Genomic DNA, 21553 nt, shown 5'->3' with positions numbered 1-21553 from the left:
CTCCATAGTGACAAAGGAAGTTTTGTAATTAGTGCTAATAACAAAAATAAGATCCAAGCAACTGAACTCAAAGCTGACTATTTCATAAAGATATCCATCATAAGGACTCTGTTAAGATATGAACTGTGCGGACCTTGGGTTTGCGGAGTGGTACAGAAGAGGTATAGAGGGGGTCTCGAAGGTCGAGCATGGAGGTGCGAGATGGGGCCAGGAGGGGGTCATCCGTGGGGTAGAGGTTGGCCCTGGACAGCCTGCTGGCCAGGTGGGCCTGGAGTCGCTGCACCTCCTCCTCCTGCTTCTGGAGAAGCAGCTCAGCTCCAACCAGGCCTTCATCAGCCCCCTCATACTGCCTACAGGGAGAAATGCAGAGGGTGCGTGTCAGAACAGTCTCATGCTGTCAGGAGGCTGTATGGAAACAACTGGTTATGTGTGATGCCTTGTGGGATTCCTCTTTTATTTACTGACATTTATTTACTATACTAGAAGACTTAAAAGTGGCAATGAGAGGGACATATGTCCAACAAAATGTGTTTATACACAAAAGAAACCCAATACTAGTTGATTGTTTTCCTCCAGCATCAGGGGAAAACAAGCGCTCTGTGCTGTTGGATGGATTGAAAACATGGTCGTTCTGTGAGCAGGCATAGCAACAGCAGGCAGTTCAGGTCTGTAATGCCAGAGATTAGAGAGACAGAGATTGCTGAATGTGGATGTCACATTAGATGACCTCACTAGCGAAGCATGGGGTTGACCCTGCTATGCCACACCAGCTGTGTGCGTGGCCCAGAGGAGCAAACCGGTCAGCTTCTTTCGTGGCTTCCCTGCACAACAAACGAACGGGCACATACAAACATGTTGACTCAAGGCGTACACGCTCCAATGCAGTGGGGCAGGTGGTGAAATTCATGCAATAACATTTCCCACCTAAACTCAACCATCAAACCAATTATTAATTCACCTATACAAATGCCATATCGGTGCAGCCAGAAGCAAACACCTGGTGCAGCCACTACAGAAGCTTAATAATCTGCTGGTGGTGGTTGTGATGGAGGGGCTACATAATGCACAACAAACACACACACACACAACCAATACTTTTTGAACAATAATTTTTCCATATTCTTGGCTCATTTCCATTTTCTAAAAAATGTGGTGGGAATGGAAAAGGGCCTTGTATGACAATTGCTTTAGGATGAGAGTCAGGATCTGCTTGGGTCTGTAACATCCATTAAGGGGCAGATTTCTGTGGATTGTAGCTGTAGGCTGTTTAGGGAGAAAACCACACTAGTAGCCACTTGTATACATATGTGTATACGTTACCTGTGCCTGTGTGTGTTGTGACTCGTCAGCGACAGGGCGTCGTGTTCAGAGGAAAGTGCAAGCTGCGAGCCGTACCGCCTCCCCTCGCTCGGTTTCTTAGCTGGAAGAGACATGGGAGCATGAGCTGTGCACACAAACACAAAAGGAGTGAATTTTGTTTTTACACGTACACAATCAAACACACCTGTCCAAATGCAGACTGGAGACACCCACGCTGGGCTGCAAATGTACGTGCATGAACATGTGCTGAGGGAGGTGGAGTATTTACCGAAAACTGAAATCAGGTCAAATCAGTGCCACAAATGGGATCTCTTTTGCCTCGTGTCGAAATTGTGAATAAAAAGATCACCACTACATTACAGCAACAGTATGTGTCAGATGGACAGAAGTTATGACTTACTGCATGTTTCAGATGGAAAAGATTCAAACAGCTTTTCTTTTTGGAACATGTTCAATATATTTCAGCTATTTCCAAATAAAACTGGCACTTTTTCCACTAGAACGTTTAAACTCTTCACAGCTGTCTGAGCTCAGCGTCAAACTTTCGTGCAACAGTGCAAAACATGAAGACAGCATTAAATGGAGTATGGGTGTTGGGCAAGCTTGAATAAACTTGCTTTTGACCTTTATTAACTCTGTCTCCTGCTGCACTGACAAGTATAAGTATATCAAGATAAGATAAGATAAGATGATATTTTTATTATATGTAATTAATATTAATCTTTTAGTCAAAGGTCTGAAATCATTATAAAAAACAACAGCACAGTTGAAAACACATAAAACTGCCTACATGAATAAATATGTGTAGTTATATTATTATTTTATTAAGTCTACTGTATAATGGTTTACATAGTCCAGTTTACATTGTGTGTGAGGTGCTGTCTGTCTGTCTGAATTGGAAACATCTCTATACCAGTGACACACTGCAGTTGTTCTTGACTGTGTGCGACCACAAGGATAAGATTGCACTGGCTGAAATGAGTTTATTTCTCTGGTTGTCTGATCTGGCATCCAGAAGGTATCAAGGGAGAATCGCTGTGTTGAAAAGGACCCTATTGAGGTGGTTTGGAAGTCTGTTCAGGATGCCAAAGGGCTCCCTGGGAAGAACTGGAGGATGCTGCTGAGGGAGGGCACCTCTTCTTGTCTGGATAAGCGGCAGAAACTTAGAGGGATGACGATGTATGGCTGCTGAAATCCTGTGAATTTTCTGCTTTGACACAAACTTTCATTTACACCTCACATGAGGCTCAGTAACAGCCAGTAAAACCTACACATTTTCATACTTGCAGTCTATGACTAACATAAGCATCAGGTCTCATGTTTGCTGGGCTTAAACCCATTAGGGATCCATAAAAAGTGTAATGAAACGTCCAATACTGACAAAATAGTTAAGAGTGACAGAATATTTCCTATTAACACGGTCATCCTCAGTGACTCAGACATCTTTCCAGACCCTGATAACTTCCCACACAACATAGCGTAACCATGTCTTTATACTTTGCTTTGTTTATTTCAGCAGGACATTGGAAGACGCTATATCTGTTGTCACAGTGAATTGAGATATTACAACTCACACAACAGGGGACATTTCCAGTTATCCCAGTCACTCACTTTGGAACCATTAAATCTGAGCTGCGGTTTTGCTCGATACCGCAGCAATAGTTTTGTTTAGTGTAGACCAGCCAAATGTTTCCCACACTATTCTGTTACTGAAATCTTGTTTATGTTATATTGCACAATTTCATTTTGTAATTAAAGTGACGGCATATTATCTTGTGCAATTCTATACAGCTCAGGACATGGTCCAATTTGACTTGCAGAACCAGGTGAGTGACTGACAGCAGCTCTCTTCCAAGTGCTTCTTAAAAAAAATCAAGGCAGAGTGGTGCACCTCCCAATTTCAAGCAGACAAAGCGCACCCTGTATGGTTTGGCATGTAAGACAGCCGGAAATCTGGCTTCGAGCAGGACAGACCACAGGAAGTGGTCAGCAGAGACAAAGAATAATTGATATCCTTTGCCAGTGGTTTTAGCCCAGACTGCTGCTGCTTTTTCAAGTGAAATTCACTCGCCATTCCAGGTGTGAATCAGTCCTTGATTAGATGGCTTAAGTGAAAATAGCAGGGCTCCAGTTCCACAGAAACAGGAATGAGAAACATGTAGTGTGGCTTCGTTGTTTTTCCTATTAACTGATTAATTTTATCTGTCGTGACAGGAATGTCACAACGAGACTGGAACAGTTTCACTATGTGGAAAAAGTAGCCCTCTTTGTTTTTTCATGTTTACCTCTGCGTCATGCACATAACCACTATGAGTTATGTGAGTGTAGCACTTGCCACAAGTTTGTATATACACAAACCACATGTCTCCATGAAAAAAATAACAATTATAATAAACGATTCAGAGGCAGCTGTTACCTTGTCTGTAGTCTGGATCTGAGGAGGTCACTGAGGGGCTTTCACTCGATGAACTGTAATCACTGTGGTACCTCTGGTGGGTGTGGACTGGGTCTGAGGGAAGACAAAAGACCATCATCGCCATCTTTAAAAATCATCAAAAACAAACCATGCAGTGGTATGAGAAAATATCTGTGAAATGAGGAAATGTATCAAACATAACCTTCATGCACATTAGAACAACTTCAAATGGTTACATGGACTTGTTTGCTGTTTGTTTGTGAGAGATGTTAAAGTGAAGCCGTTTGTCCTTCAGCATCACACGACACTGAACTTTTACAAGAAACTGTATCAGTTTTTATAAGACTTGGGCAACGTGAACTGACAAGCTACTGTTTTCTTTTGCAGGACTCGCTCCAAATCCTACTTAGACTGATGGCAACCCCAAACCATTAGACGGAGACACACAAAGCAGGTATTAGTCATGCTGTTGGTAAACACTCCTAATGAAAGACATATTTAACTACACTGAAAAGCAGCTTTAGCACAATTGTATGCAGGCATGCCTCCTGTCAGGTTGTAGAGCTTGTTGTTTGAGGGCGTTATCTTTTGTCTTGCTTGACTGACTGAACCACAGCAAGTACAGACAAGCTCACCACAATTATTTACTCTTCCCAAAGTGGTGCATCATAAACTCAATAGTGCACTGAAACTCTGGTGCAAACAACATAAGCAATGCCCAAAACAGTCTGAAAAACTATGCTGACGTGCCATGTGTTTCTCTGCCTTGTACACGAAACTTGAAAGTCCTGCTCCTCAGTATCAGCTGCATAGCTTGAATTAATGGCATTCCCAAGTCATTGCTCAGGCACTTTAACTCAGAAATATTTCACAGCACAACATACTTCTCTTTGTAATGATGTATGTCTTCTGTAAACATCATTAGTAAAAAGCATCGCGGCCCAGCAGCAGCAGCAGCAGCCCTAATGTTACTAAGAACGAGAACTGGTCAAACTGTTACCCAAAATAGTTTTCCCTCTTCTGCTGGTTAGTGACTCATGAGTTCCTTTGACACCGTGTCATCTGCGTTAAAAAGGTACACAGAGGAGCACAGTCTCTTCTATGTGTTTTACAGTGATTTACCATCTTTAGCTTTACCCACGCCAGCACAAAGACTTACATATTTACAAAAACATCCATATTGACACATACATGCACAGATGCCCACACGTGTGCACCATGAAGCAGCAGTAAAGACCTGTTTATGATCTGATTAAAACCTGTCTAAACCTAAAGAGAAAGAAGAAGCATTTGTGAATTTAAGTGTTTTTATGCGCTTCTTATTTTTGTATATAAAAGAGAAGAAAATACAAGAATTCACAGAGCAATGAAATTAATCTAAATGCAATTACATCTACTAATCAGTCTTCATTACAGAACTCCACAGGAAGAAACTGCAGATGATTTTATTTAAAGTAATCCCAACAAATCTGGATGTGGAAAACTAACAGAAAAGACCACAATGCAAACTATGTAGGTCAAAGGTAATTTATGATGCTGTAGTTTGTACTTCTAAAAACTCTGCTAAAACACAAGTACCAAGCCTAAAATGTAATATATTGCAGTATAGGGGTATTATATCACATTGTATTAGATTGCCTATTGAGTGTAACACAACCACAAATGTAAATGTAATGTTATGAATGTGGCTTTTTGAGTTTTTAGTCAAGCCATGAGTGTCTGATGTGGTTGTTTGGTTAGTCGCACTTAACCTGAGCGTGAATCAACATATTTAGAGAAATCTGAAGTAAATACACCTGGGATCACCATTATATCATGACCTCAAAACACCCACAGCAGCTCAAACTAAAAGGGGGACAGAGAAATGGAGAAGGTCCCAGCAAATTAGATAGATTAACAGAGAGATCTTGCAGATAATGTGAATGTTTCACTAAATGACTGAGGGAGTGGGGGACAGAGGGTGACTCATGTAAACATGTACTACATAGCTTCTTCTAAGTGCTCATCACTGTTCTTGTTTGTTTTCCAGGAAATATGATATTATAAAACAGATGAAGACAAGGGATTAGCAAAATAAATCGGTTGATTCTGTAAGTCCCTTCCTCTTCCGCCTTAAAGCAATACAGTCAGTTAAGTGACAACACATACAGTACATTCCAAAGAGACAGTAAGAGAAGAGGAGGATCTAAGCTGTCAGCATGTTTTTGCAGTAATTATATACAAAATACGATGCTTAACAAACAGAAACACTGAGTCCATTCCTAAACTTTATCCTACTCAGCTCTATCGTGTCTTTCTCTCAGTATAGGAAATCACACACACTTGCTGGAAAGACAGTCTGTACACATTTTCAGTGGAAGAGCATCATCTCCAGGGAATGCGACCTGCATTCATTTCTCCCCTCCCTGCACCTTATCTTCTCATTTCCTCTCCCTATGACCCTGTTTTACCCCCCCGTCCCCCCATCCCCCCTCTCCCTGATTCCTCGCAGGAACCGATACAGCACAAGTTTTCTACACAAACAGCTCTTATAGGCTACGGCCTTTTGGGGTGTTCAAGCTGAGAAGAGACACAAACTCAGACTATGAGGTTATTTAAAGTCTGGTGGTCCCAGGGGGGGAGGAGGAATTCCCTTTAAAGTGTGGGCTAAAATGGCTAATAGCTTATAGAAACCCTCAAGCTTCCCGCAGGTTAACATGACTCAGAAGAAAAGAAAAACATGCAGTTTAGAGTTTGTGAAATTGCAATTTTAAGTGCACATAATGTAGACAAAAATATAGTAATGAACAAATGTCTATTTATAAATTTCCACACTGCTTGTGAACCCTTATAGTGATTGTGTTAGACATTATTCATAATGTGAAGAGGAAATGAGTCGGGCAGTTGATTAAAATGGATCAGGGGCTTTTTATAAAAATCCTAGAAACACTCAATAATCTTTCCTGGTGCAGCTTTCGGAGTGAGTGAACCAAACAGTAATATAATTATGAAAATTTGGGGGTTGTACTTTTGTGTGAAGCCCCCCCCCCCCCCCGGGCAGCAGAGTTCTGTATTGTTGTCAAAGCTGGACCCAACCCAGCCCAGAGCCACATGACCTGCTGCCAAGCGCCGGAAAAGTCCAATAACGTTAGGAATTCCCTCATCCGCTACGCATGACTCCAATTACAGTCTGTAAGGAAAATTTCTACTGATTGAAGCACCTTGGTACCAAGAAAAGGACGCGGGGGGGGGGGACTGGATGAGACATAGGGGACAAGGTAAAAACATGCCCATGCACACACAGGCATGCACACACACTACTTTTAATTCATATTCAATCAATTGGACATATTTTGCAAACTCGCACACACACAAAAGACAGAAGAGCAGTTTGTAACTGGGTGAAACCTGAGAGCACTGACCACTGCTGCGCCATCACTTTCCTGTAGAAAAGAACAGAAAAAAGTAAGAGAAGAAGAAAGAAAAGGAGTTCTCTGCCAAGTAACACATCCACAAGGCCCCGCAAATGGTCTGTGCTCAATTAGGCCCCATTCATGCTATAGAAAATAGAGCTGGGACGGGAATACAAAAATATTTTGGCTCAGCCTTCACAGCCAAACATTCCTTCACGTCAGCATGGTGTCTCACATCAATCCTAATTTAATATTAATTAGAAGCTACTGACACAAAAAATATATATATTCTCTCTCACACACACACACACACACACACACACACACACACACACACACACAACACACACACACACACACACACACACACACACACACACACACACACACACACACAAATGGGCTGGACAATAAACAGGGGCTATCCAACATTGTAATGTTCTTTCTCTGACACAGCTGGAGGTGGAGAAGCTCGGCTCCTCTCTTCACACCATCATATGAAATAAAATAAAAAACCTAATGCCCCTGATTACAATCAGCTAAGGGCAAAGGGGAGGGAAGGAAAGGAAGGCAGGAGTTGCTGGGGATAAAAAGCCACAGTCGAGGAAAAGAATGCTTGGTTGGTGGCTCGGTCAGCATTAAAAATAGCTGCCAGAAAAGCAGGGAGGCTGGAGGTTGGAGGGAGCTACAGAGTGGGGAATATGGAGGAACAGTGGGAGGAGGAAAAGGAAGAAGAGGTAGAAGACAGTGGTTTATTATATGTAACCATTCATCCCTCATGCTCCTCTGCTGTCCCCAAATGGCCAGCAGACGCATATAGCCACATGTGACTCATTGCATAAAACTAGCCTGCCTATGGAGACTTTACTAAGAACTCAATAAGCTCCCAAGGGAAACTTAAAGCTCTTGGAGCTGACTGCTGAGGTGTTAAACAATCGTGTTGTGTGTGCTCGGTCTAAGCATGTGATTTTTTGTTTTTTTTCAGGCTGTAAATACCTTGGGTTTGTGTATGGTCAATAACTATATTTGCATGCATGAGTGTTTATATCTGTGTGTTTACAGCCACATGTAAAAAAAAATAAAAGAGTGTGAGAGGGACTTTGCTTTATAGTAGCATGTGTGACAGCTAGCAGCAGGCTAGAATTAAGCTGGCCTGTAATTAGAATCAGCCATTTGGAAACCTCCTGTACCAGTGACTCATACATTCTGTCTAAACATTGCTGCCCAGCCACCACCAATGATACTTCATTCAAGCCAGCACCCAGCTCCCATCCCACATGGTAGTTACAGATGGACACACAACCTGCAACTAGCCCGGGTGTCTGTCTGCTCACGTCATCCTGCTCGCTGTCACATTTTCATCTCTCAGATCAGCCCAGCTGATGGCTCCATGCAGTCTCTTCACCCACATTTATTGCATGATAAATTCATTTCACCACCCAGTTTGACATTTCCTATATATCTCAACAGCACAGCTGGGACCTCAAAATGTTTTACTGTAGATTTCATTCATTGTCTCAGTCACTCGGTCACAGCCAGGAACTTCTTGGGTGGGTTTTTCCAGTTTTGAACTGTGGGTGACCCAACAAATAACAAGCATATTCACCAACGCAGCAGCCCAAGCACTACATGTTCTGACAAAGCACTGGCACCACACATTAGACAATAATGACACATGACCAAGCTCAGATGCGTCACGAAAATCCTGTTATCCTGCAATACTAATGACCTTGTTATTATTGCGTGTAATCTGTTGCAATGATGAAAATTAGAAAGGAGGCAGAGATAAAAGATTTGAAAGAACCTGTAACTGCCAAAAAAGGCTGAGTGTGTTTTGTAGTTTTTGCAGAGTGAGTCTGAGGTGAGCATCATTTCAGTTTGCTGGACACCATGTACTGTTTGTGTGTGAACTGCATAGTTAACGGAACATTTTTGAGAAGTGAATCATGGTATTTAATCAAGAGAATCACTTTTCAAAATTGTAAATTAAGTTCTCTGACGTGTGAAGATTATTCATGGTGAACTCCTCTCCAACTACCAGGATGAGCCAAAGAAATAGTTGAACAACTACAGAAACAACAGAAATAGTTGTGTAAAGAATGGAAAACCTTGACTGTCTTCCTTTTTCACCTCTGCACACCTGGCCAATCACAACATGAAGTGGCTGTGAATGGCAGATTCTTGATTTTGGAAAGGCATACTGGGGCCTTAGTGCCAAGTCCTACTCAAGAAAATGTTATACCAGTTTGACTGACATACTGTACTGGTGGCAAGAGACATGCTTTTCAAATTTCACAAGGAATTTCTACAACATAAACACATAACACTTAACAGTCACCCCGAGGACTAAAAATCAAAACTTAAAAGCACATTTATGTGAGTCTTGGGGCTGAAAACAACTGTTCCTCTATACTGCACTTTTAAGAAAGTGTTTTGTTAAGAAAGTATACTCACCATCTACTGCTTGCCTTAACGCCTGAAGTTTCCTCTGTCTCTCCTTGATCCTGTCATAGGCACCAGGGAGGCCTGAGCCTACAGACAGGGCTGAGTGGTGATGAGGCTTCCTACTCTTCAGGCCACCAAACTCAGGGTAGCAAGAATCCCTCTCCCTGGATGCCCGCAAGGGCGATTTGCGCCTGCCTATAGAGTGGGTACTTAAGGCACTGCTGCCCCTTCGCGCATCCTCCAATGCCCCAAAACGAAGAGCCTCTGGATCAATACAAGCCAAGTCCACAGAGGAAGCCCAGGTCTTCCTGGCTTGACTAGGGCCCAGTTCCCCACTGTGGAAGGGTAAAGACCTCCGGTCCAGTTCCACTGGCCGGCCTTTTTGTTGTGGATGAAGAGGGTGCAGATAGGGATAGGAGTGCTGGTGGTGGAGTGAGGGGGGTTTGGGGTAAAGTTCTGTGGGGGATTCAGAGTTCTGGTGATAATCAGACAGGGAATACTGTAGGGCTGCCCCCTCATCCCCCTTCAGCAGGCCCTGGATTGGCAGGGAACCCATAGAACGACTGAGGCCCCGGTTTAGAGATGTCTGCTCCTGAGTCCTGGCTCGATAGCGCTCCAGAACCCTGGGGGCGGCACTCCTCCCTGAGAACAAGAGAGAGCCAATGTTGTACTAAACCACAAGCAGAAGCTCACACTCAAAACACAGAATAACACACATAAAATCATTCAGCAGGTATTCAAAAGGAAAACACAAATATAAAAGATCATCTGATATATACTTCATTCTCAGTGAATAACATCATTATTAACACTACACTCAATACAGAGGGTAGTATTTATGATGAGAGGAGGGATTAACAAGGATTTTGATTTGAATAGTACAATATACTTCATTACGCTTAAGTGGCTGTCCAGCCTGGCATCCATTTCTAACAGCATCAGCATGACACAGCAACTAAACATGGCACTGTCGACTGTCGACTTCCCCTCCTTCGCTCTGATACCCTGGCACCTGCAGCAGGCCTCTCTCAGCCCCTCTACTGAAAGATTCAATGCTGCTACAGTGAATGGGATGTCTCCTCAGACACTCCAATCAGCCAGTATCAGAGATATAGTATAAAATATATTATAAGGGACAAGCTGGGCACTGTCCCTCCTGCTGATTAAATAACATCTAACAGTTTTGTGCAGCACCACAGCTGCATGTTTATGAAAGCTTCCTTCCACTCTCATGGTCTGTTAAGAGAGTGTGTTAAAACCAAGTCCCTTGTTACAGAAAGTTTCTTACTTTTTAAATTCTAATTTTCATTTTTCAAATCCGGCCCCAACTGAATAGTGCATGGTTATTCAACAGATTAGATGGCCACTGATTAGAATTAGAAGCAGCAATAGGAAGTGTCTGTTGTACAGCTCAAGGGGACAGCCATTAATGGCAAATAAAAGTAATTAATTTGCATAGCAAACCAACAAAAGTGCAAGGAAAAGCAAATTATGAAAAATGGCATGCTGCGCTTGACCTTAAGGTGTACCTATTATATCTGCCTGTCTGTTTTGTGCAGTAGCTAATTTTTCCCCTCCTTACTTAAAAACGAACAATAGAACATGCTGTGCCACAATAACGAATCATTTTTGGCAGCGGTATCATGCCCATCTATCACTGTGTCTTTCTTAAAACTGCATAATGAATGTTGCTTTCTTTGACTGTCCATAAATTTCAAGTTTGCCTTTCCAGACAAAGTTGTATATAAACTCTGCCAACGATGGCTCTTGTTTTCGAGACAAAGAGATAAACAGAAGGCAAACATGTGCATGAACAAGAGCAAAAACAAGACGAGGAGACGCAGAAATGAGAGAGCAGAAGAAGACGTTAAGTCCTGTAAAAACGCTGCATGTGGTGGTTTAATCTACAAAGCATATGCTCAGTCTTAACACATCAAAGACTGACAGACTGTCTTCCAGGAACTCAGGGAAGCACACAAGGGCTAGATTGAGTGAAAAAAATCTCAACAGGATGTCTTTTCCTTTTTAAAGAAGTCAATTGTTGCCACAAGTTTTTCAGCTACTACTAGTATGGTGCTGCTGTCATATGGACAGCAGTGAGGAATTGGTGACCAACATAAAAAAGAGACAATGACTGAGGTTCCTTAGCAGCAATTACAACTTGGAAGGACTGGAATACAGGAGGGAATGAACTGCTTCTTAAGAAGAAAGACGCTTAAGAACTGAGTAATACTCTTTGCATGTACTTTCCCTAGGGCTGGCTGGGGCTCAACCACGGAAACAAAGCACTGATACAAACAGCAGACCAGCAGCTTCACTGGTGACTCCAAAATATGCATCTGTAATCAATGCCATGCCATGCTTACATAATCGGGACGATAGCCATGTTTGCGCTCTGCTCTCATTTCCATGGCCTGGAAAAATGCTGGAGTTCTCTCAGAAACCACTGGGAAGATTTGGTCATATTTTCCTGAATTAAATCCGATTCAAGGTTGCAGTGCGTTGTTTCTCGTCTACTTTTAATTCTTTCCCACAAATGCAGAAAGCCAAGATGTAAGTGATGAATGGCTTGACAACCAGGGGAGGCATTTACATCCAATTCTCTCTAAATGAAAGTAACACAAATGTAAACAACTGCTAATATAAAAATAGTGCAACTAACCACACAATGTCAACAGCTCACAGCCTCAACTGGGAAGGAAGACTAGGTAATATTCTCTGTTGACCTAAATATTGAGAGTATTCTCAACATTATCCTAACAAAACCTGTTTATCTAGGGTTTGGTGATTTTTCCTGGTTCCAGACTGTGACTTTGTGTCACCCACATGAAGATTACACAGAACATAGGTAAACAAAAGTTAGAAGTGTGGCCTGTTTTTTTTTGTTTTTTTTTACCCGATTTCAAGACTAATAGAAAGCAGACAGTTTATCACGAACTACTGGCAGGCATGAAATCTAAATCACTGTGTAAATAAATGACTTTCTACACCACTGGAAAGTTCCTTTGACAACACACCAAGCAAATACAGTTTTGGTTGCTGTGTGTTCAATGTGTGTGTGTGTGTGTTTTTGTTTGTGTGTGTGTGTGTGTGTGTGTGTGTGTGTGTGTGTGTGTGTGTGTGTGTGTGTGTGTGTGTGTGTGTGTGTATCAGTGGAGCTCATCTTACCTGAGGGCAAACCTTTGCCCCTCAGCCTCTCTCGAATCTCCTTACTCCGCTCCGGAAGAGACTCTCTATCAGTCAGCAGACCGTCCAGCTGAGAAAAAGACAACAAGGGTGGAAGTAAAAGAGAAAGGAAAACAAAGAGCGGGGGGTGAAAAAGGCAGGAGGAAGGAAGGAGGTTAGAGAGTCATCCATCATGAAATCATGTTCTATCAGCATGAGCCTCATTATCTGTAATGTAACCCACTGTGCTTTTTACAGAGCAGATAACAGTCTTTAACTAGGATAAAGCTTGAGGTGCAAGTTTCTGGAAGATGCTCAAATATAAATACAGAAAAAGACAGGAAGGTTGCACTTGACCTGCATAAATAAACTGTGTACCTGGGAGAGGCTGCCCAGTACCAACCGGACCAGTTTTCTGATATAGGAGAAGGGAGGGTCACAGCTGGAGTTTCGGATGTGTTTGCTGCAGATGTCCAGCACCGTGCGCAGCGACATTCGACTCAATGTAACATCATCACACATGTTGAGAAGGAGGCTGTTTAGGTGTTCCCCCAACTTCATAGGCTGCATTGCAAAACAAAGTAACAGTTAACACACAATGTCAGGAGCCGCATGTGCTGTGAGGTGACAAGCTCTATTAGTGTCTCTGATCTGATATCAGTATTATCAGGTTAGCTTTCTTTTGTGTTTGGATAATGAGGCAGAGCTAAGCCTTGCCAACATGGCGCAATCCCATCACCTACTTTAAATGCCCATCTAGCACATGTTTTAGATTAAAAGGCTAAGCCTTTATTATTTTTTCTGCAAGTGATGTTAGATACTTTGCTTTGTCTATAAAAACAAAAACATGGAACAATTTATTATTTCACTCTCAGTGCAGATTTCTTGCATGCCCTTTGACGTCACTTTGATATTTGATACCGAGGGTGGGGATGCAGATTTGAATCAGTATCACCACCACATAATAGTATCACCAAGATACTCCTTTTTTCCAGTCCAAAGAATTTGTATGCGATTTAATTTATTAATTTCTTCCTCATCCTCCCTATCCTGATCAAACAACACAGGAGGGAGGTGTGGGTGGAGGATACTACTCCTCTACAGGTATCACACTACTGCTCAGTATCGCTCTGTATTATAAGCCCATTTCTGAGTGGTCCAATCAAATCTGAAATATTTGACTTAAATCCAACTAGCAACTATACCCTGCCCACATATTCTGTTTTACTTGGAAACACATCAAATTATGAAAGCTTTGAGCGGCCTAACTTCTGATTCACTGTGACTTTAAGTATCTGAACAGCCTTCATGTCTTTTATGAAACTTGTCTTCATTGTTTGGATGCATCAGAAACAGTGTTTGTTACAAACTTTGCAGCTGCCATGAGCACTAATATAGCAACCACTTCATAGATGAGCGAGAGGACAGGATCAGAGTACATGGACCTGAAGTGGATTGTAAACGTGAGTGTGAGTAATGCCGTTTCAAACCTAAGGGCGTTACTTTCTCACAAATGAGAACACACTGTGCGGATTGTGTTTTACACCTGGCTGCTTCTTATTGAGATATGAATGCATTGTGAACCAGACCATCTCCAGTGGTCTTTGCAGATTCATACGCATACCAGAGTGCAAAGAGCTTGTGCCTTCCAGATCAGATATTCAGATACAGATCTCATTTTAAAAAACTGATTCCACTGATAAACATAGTGTCTGCTTTCAGAGTGGTTATAAGGCATTTGGGCTACAAATTAGGCATTAGGCTACAAACTGAAATATTGATTTCCTTTAAATGAACATTACCAACATTACAAGCATTATAAATTATATTTTGCCATACACTAGCTCCTGCAAAAGCACTGTCCACTTTTTCATTATGCCAGTGTGAGGGGCAATGTTTGATTAAGTGTTTTAGGAGATTCATTATAATGTGTCCATATTATAACCTCTATCCATTTGGAACAATGCATGGTACGCATGGTAAAGATTTACCTGACTTTGAGGGATCTCATAGTCCGCTCCCCAGAACAGAGTCATCCCCAAAGAGTACATGTGCATCTGTGAAAAAAAACATCACTTGGTTACATTAGCTTCATTCCGTCTTTTGTAAAAACAAACAGCAAGACAAGAGTAAGGCAATAGTGAGCACATAGAAAAGGTGAGGAATATAATATTCCTTATATAAAGTTCTTGAACCTTATTAAAATAAGTCAAACGTCCCTTTGTAAAAGAAAGAGCGACAGACTAATGCTCAGTGTTAAAAGAAGAATTCATTCTTTTTTGGAAAAGAAAAAAAAACAGGGGCTTTCAGCCTAAATCCAAAAACATTTTTCCATTTTCCTCTCCTTATTACTCTGTACTCATTACTTGGGAGAGAAATCACTTCCCCCGAATGTTGGGCTTGGTAGAGGAAAGAATAATTCAGGGATTGCCAAAGAATGCAACATAGCCGTCAAGGTCTTTTAGGAACAGATCTCAGAGTACAAATTTAAAGGCACACTCACACTTTCAGAAAATGTGGAAACTTAAAAGCAGCCCATTAAAAGCAACAATAGCAGCCTATATGTTGAAAAAGTGAAAGGAAAATCGTGGCATTTGCAGCTGACGTATGTTTACCCACCGTCTCTGATAATGAGAGAAACAGATTATACTTTCTACACTGAAATAACTCGGCTGGGGAGACAGGCCCAGGGCTGGAAAACTGACTCAGCACAAAACTGTGTTGAGGTCTGTGGGGCCGTGCCAGAAACAGGAATCCAGTCATGCAAGCTTTTAGCTCCTCTACCAGAGGGGCAGAGTTGAGTGGAGGGGGTGTGGTTCTGAGTATATGTAAAAGAAGTCATATATTGCATTGCAGAAGATAATATTGTTGATCTTGTTCTGAATGTTGCATCTGCACAACTACCTCAGATCCGGAAACAATTAATATGCACTGGAGTCTCGTGCTGTTGGGTTACTCGAGCAAGAATGTGCTCTTGACAATCCATCACAACAACAGAGGGTTTCATTCAAAACTTCTAATGACCAAATGTATTGTATGTTATAAGTATTAAGTGCCACAGCTGTTCACCACTGGAGCACAAAACCTGTTGAAATACAATATGTTAGTACTGGGAAGCTGCCAGAAGCAACAAAAATAGTAATTAGTTATTCCAGTACATGCATTTTTACATGTTATTTGCCTCACCCTGGAAACTTTGAACACCAGGGGAGGCATTTACTGAGATAAAAATTAAATTAGCAGAAATATGCACCTGTGTGTTGGTCCTATTGTCTAACTGTAGCATGCAGCAATTCGTATAACTGTGGAAAACCTTTTCTATATCCAAATAAAACAAACAGTAAAAGAAATAAATGACAGCAGCTTCATTAAATTACCCAGTGGGCAACAGTAATACACTGAGATTAGACCAAACATTCACGCATGAAATTTATGTGTTCTAAATGGAAAGATATCACCCATTTTTGCTGAAAATGTATGAGCATTAACAGAGGATGCGGGAAAAGGGGATAAAATTTACCCAAATGAAGCATTAGAAAACATACTCTTGACAGTTTGTACTGTTCTGCCACAAACATGGGTTATGTTAAGTTTATACCTTCTCTATGTCAGAGACTGAAGTCAAGGAGACCCCCTCCAGGACCTCTGGAGCTGTGAAGGCTCTCAAGTCCTGCTGGGTGACATACTCGTCTGTGAATGAGATGTTGCCAGAGGGCATGAGCAGGAGGGACCAGGGAGAGATGATGAAGCCCATGGCTGCAGGGTCTGGAGGCAGAAACAGACAATTCAGCCATTGGAGATATGATCAGGAACCAAAACAGGAAAACAAATACAACGACTTACTTGACTTCCATTATTTAAATTCTTAGCTATTACCACAAATGCATGCACATGCAGTGTTACAGTGAGGTATTGTGTTTTAAAGCTCAATACTAGCATCAAATTCTTCTAAGCATTTACAGCCTGAATGCAGCAAATGTAGACATATCCAACCACAGTGAATGTTTCTTGCTCAGGCTTTTGGCGTTTATGGAAATTCAAGATGATTGAAGTAAACAAAAACACATGTTGCTTTCTTAGCCTGCAAGAAAATAACTGTTGAGGCATGGAAGCAGAAAGGAATGGCTACACAGCGTAATTCTCCTTTCCTACGAAGCCGCAGCCAGCGCGATGGTTAGAGGACGTTTTAAAAATATACAAAGGAATGTTTGAGCAGCGCTGCAAAATTCTTTTCTTTGACTGATACTTCACTCTGAGAGGAGCACAGAGACGAACAGAGGAACTGGATTTGAGGCACTAAATATCTGCTTTCAAAAGCTGGAATTTATAAAGTAAATATAAGTTTCCTGTTTGAAACTCATGTGAGCATTTGGAGGTCTTACTCAAACGTAGACTGGGTTACTAGGTGTATCCCACGCAAAACTTCTGCTCTGGATAAGCAATAATAGAGCTGAGCAGAAGTGCATGACTCAGTCTGAGCAAATGAGTTTCTTGGTGGATAACAAATTCAACAACAGCTCCAATAAACTACAGATATACACCAAAACCATACAGGATGGTTACTGACAGTGCAATCTGTGAGAGGTTGTCCTCTGTTTTCAAACTGTGCTGTCTACCATGCATTCAGTTTGCAAGCAAACAAGCCATTAGTAGATGGCCTCAGCTGAGTCCCAAACACAGGAGCAGACACAGGGATAAATAGTAGACAGAGAAACAGAGAAATGTAGAAGACACTGGTTTCTATATGATCTTAAATAATATGTAGCTGGGATCATGAGGAGGAACTCCTCTAACAAATCAGAAATATTCACACATCACTTATTCAAACAAATCATTCTTAAACAAACATGGTTACTAACCGCTACCGTTTACCCACAGGGGAAAAAAATGTGCTAGTGGTTAAGTGTTTGACAATGTGACTCCATTCACAACGTTTGAGAAGAGCCTGAGAAGTCATATTAAATTTAGCCAAGTCAATTGTACATTAGACCCCCTCCGTACATTAGGAAACATGCACTGTGACTTCAGCAGACAGAAAGAAACAAAATACAACTAAAGTATGACTTGACATTTCATGTTTTTATGCTTTTTAAAGTATAAACCAGCAACAACGTCAGCTTCTCCATTACTGTTCATAGCTGACCAGGACATCTAACAAAAATTGTCTAAGAAATCAAAAATGTTTAAATGGTTGCTGTTATTAATCCACTCTTGTGGTAAACATACTTCTTTACATAGCTCAGTGACTATATAATAGCTGGTTCCAACATCTGCTCTTCAAATTTTAGCTCCACTCAGTCAGCAGTCTAAAACTGTACACATGAGAGGCCACAATTTACTCAGTATAGCTAGACAACTATACACTGTAGGAAAAAGGGGGATGTGTTAACAATCACTGCAGCACAATGCCCCATGAAGATGAAATAATCTAAAGTACTCCAAATATCTAACCTTGCATCTTGTCCTTAACAAACTTTATCTCACAAGCCACAAAGACTGAATTACAAGTGTTTTTTATTATTTACTTATGACAATCTTCTTGTAATAAATGTGGCCTCAGCATAAAAGGAATATTTACACACCACACTGATAAGAGGGAATTCCTACAGCATGCCAGGTCTGCAATGAATTCAGTCTGCCACCTGAAAGTTGAGGTCAATCTGGTTTATTCAGAAACACACAGTCAGAGCTGTGTTACTATTAAATGGAAATTCTCACAACCAATGATGAACAGGTTAGATGAGGCAGTTAAGGTCAATATAATCAGGTGCACTGGAGTTTCTTATGAGACTAGGCCCCACCCTAGCCCACATAGCGCTCTACAGTGCCTGCTGACTCACATCCTGTCCAATGTCTCCAGAGTTAAACCTCCCTTAGTCACCCCGTTGTAGAAGTTTTCTTTGGTTACAAAGACACTGTCATGGGGACTTTATCTCTTCCTATCTTCAAGGACAACCACAGACACACAAATGACTCACAAGAATGATGGATAAAAAAATAAAAAAAACTGCGCAGTCTACAATCCTACTAATGACGCTGAACCAGTTTGCAACAAACTGACAACTAAATGGCTGCACTGATTGAATGTTTTGATTTTACTGACACCGACTTGAGAGTTGGATGTGATGAGATCTTTGAATTAAACTTAATTAAAAATCAATCTATAAACCAACATTAACAAATCATCCCTTGAGAAAGACGGTATGCAATCCCATCAATTTGTCAATACAAAATGGCACCTGCAATTCATGAGGTCTGAACACCAGTCAATTGTTATTCAGGCCATTCATTAAAAAGGAAAAAAAAGTGTTCACATATAATAAAGGAGAAGGCTGGGGGGACATAAGACAGTACTGTATGTAAGAAAGACAAATTAACATGAACCGTGTTTCTTTGTATTCTTCGTATTTCTAGGAAACGTCTGTGCAGACTTGATCTCACATGTTCGTACCTTTGTGAAAGAGTTCTTGGAGGCTCTCTGCACTCTGGCTGAGCACTGCCCAGACCTCCTCCTCCTGGAGCGGACCTCCTCGAACCTCCAAGGCTTCTGCTAGAGACACATGCATCTTCCCTGTGCACAAAGGACAAAGGGCAACTGATTTACACCAGAAAATAAAAAACACACAAATACATAAATAAGCTTTACGCATAATTTGAGGAAAATGGCGCATGCTTTCTTTCCTGTTATACGATAGGAGCCTCTGGCACAAGGTCAAATCAGGCCAGAAAACACACAGAGTATCTGCACATCTGATCTCCTGTGCTATTCAGAGCAATATACACCTACATAGATTTTTTTAATTTAATTTCCCAAGCAGGTCCCAAATTTTGATTACTTTGTCAGCAATCAAAATTCTCTGTTAAAACAACTGAAAATGAATGGATTTCCTATTCTAATCTAATTAAGGTGAGAATTATAATCCTAGATCAAGTCTAATCCTGTAAGAATTCTTGCCACAACACACCACATCGCTACGATAAACCAAAGCACCGATGTATTTATCACTAGTTCTGATCATATTTTGTGCTTTCTCCTGCCCTTGGCCATATCGTCGAAATGTATGATGTCTTATCATCGTCTGCAGTTGAGGAGGAGTGTAAGCACATGATGCGCACACACACACACACACACACACACACACACACACACACACACACACACACACACACACACACACACACAGCTTTACTTAAGTTACATTCAACAAAGTGGCAGTTTATTACTGTGAGACTCCACCAGCTTCTGAGAGTTAAGACAGCAGCTTCCAACTGGTGGACACTAATCTAGAAAAGCACAACGCCACTTTTTTGGATGTGATCTTAAAGCTGCTTGCTGCTGTACACATGAGTAATAACATCACACTTCTGTTTAGTGATTACATGTCATGAAACTATAACTGGGTCAAGCTCAAGACAGGTACTTTATATTGCCTCCTGGACAGCAGTGATACAGCAAATCAGCTTTTGGTGTAGCATATATGTAAACATATACACAAATATCACACAACAGTACATCTACAGTACTTGACATGAATTTAGATTACACACATGCCAGAGCATGCTATGCCGAAGGGATTAACTCATGTTAGCCACATGCTGGCTGTCTTACGTGACTTGATTTGATTATAATTTTCATGCTTTAATACGAAGTCACATAAGTGAGGAGTCTGTTTTTAGGTTTTGTTATCTTTTTTCAGCTGTAACTGTCTATAAACCAAAGAAGTAGTCCAAATTTAACAAGGATTTGTGGGTTTTAAATGTCCCACAACAACTGAGAGTCCACTTTATGGGACCCTGAATGAAATGACGCGTGTTCATTTCATCTCTCATCTATTACTGTTTCTCTCGAAATGCCAGCTCCTGTGCTGCAGTGTCAATGGTGTCTCATCTCCTCAATCCAGCCATGATATGCAAATGTAGGCACAACAGGAAGCTCCAGTTTCTATTATTACTATTTCTAACTGAGCAGGAAGTATAACGAGTGCTTAAGGTACACAGCACCTGCATACAATAGCTGCAAGGGATAAAAGTGTGGGTGATAGGGCGGCTGCGAAAGAGTACTCTATTCATCTGTTGGTGCAGAGAAAAGGTTTAGGGTGAGGGCTGCTTCAGCTTTGCACGAGATAATAAATATTTTTTGGCAAAAGTTACTTGCATTGATTTAAGGTGTAAACATGGCACAAAACTCATGTTTTAAAGCACTGCCATAGCTTTGGGTTCAATTCACTTTCAACTGTCAACCACAACCCAGAATCAGAAATACTTTATTAATCCCCTGTGGGATTTGTTATGTTGCAGTACTCCATTCCACACATACAAATATAATTGAAAAGAAACCCAACAAGCCAATTAACATTTAGCAAGAGTAGCAGAGTGTGAAGTATCTTCTATTTATTTCATATTTCACAATAGTCCACCGAGCAGATGGACATTTCAGGATTAAAGATTCACAGGTTTTATTTGTCACATGCTCACACAATATGTGCAGTGAAATGTCCATTAGCAGACTCTGAGGATGTGCAAAAAAAGGCTTAAGTGTGCAATGAAAAAAAAAGTGTCGATTGCTCTGATGTGTAGGCAGGTGATGCAATTTTTCCAGTGTACAAAAATATAAAATGTATATATGTCACAGTCGTAAATCAAACTATACAATGACATTCTGCACACCATCCAGTGTACATATGTAAATATTCCAGGAAATGCAAAAGATTTTGGAAGGACAATGTGCTCGACACGGCTGAGGATGTAGAGAAGTCTATTGAAGTCGTATGTAATTTGTGCCAAAATAGTGGGGGATAAAGAAGCAGATAGAACC

General features: G+C 41.2%; 1 protein-coding gene across 5 annotated transcripts in view; it reads right to left on the bottom strand.

Moving 5' to 3' along the window:
* Positions 1 to 21553, bottom strand: part of ptpn13 (protein tyrosine phosphatase non-receptor type 13) — a 44396-nt gene that overhangs the window by 18380 nt on the left and 4463 nt on the right. For 3 of the 5 annotated variants that reach the window (XM_056403473.1, XM_056403474.1, XM_056403476.1), the window contains exons 2-10: positions 19190 to 19309; positions 16337 to 16503; positions 14730 to 14795; positions 13117 to 13302; positions 12742 to 12829; positions 9583 to 10215; positions 3737 to 3829; positions 1321 to 1444; positions 134 to 350 (exon numbers count right to left, since the gene is read on the bottom strand). In XM_056403473.1, coding sequence (XP_056259448.1) covers positions 134 to 350; positions 1321 to 1444; positions 3737 to 3829; positions 9583 to 10215; positions 12742 to 12829; positions 13117 to 13302; positions 14730 to 14795; positions 16337 to 16503; positions 19190 to 19304 — 1689 coding nt within the window. In that variant the 5' untranslated portion in view covers positions 19305 to 19309. The remainder of the gene's footprint in view (positions 1 to 133; positions 351 to 1320; positions 1445 to 3736; positions 3830 to 9582; positions 10216 to 12741; positions 12830 to 13116; positions 13303 to 14729; positions 14796 to 16336; positions 16504 to 19189; positions 19310 to 21553) is intronic. The other 2 variants (XM_056403475.1, XM_056403477.1) reach the window with 1 other exon arrangement.

The sequence above is a fragment of the Seriola aureovittata genome, chromosome 18, assembly GCF_021018895.1.
Source record: "Seriola aureovittata isolate HTS-2021-v1 ecotype China chromosome 18, ASM2101889v1, whole genome shotgun sequence".
Classification (NCBI taxonomy): Eukaryota; Metazoa; Chordata; class Actinopteri; order Carangiformes; family Carangidae; genus Seriola; species Seriola aureovittata.
Note: the sequence above shows the minus strand (reverse complement) of the source record. Positions and strands in the feature narration are given on the sequence as shown.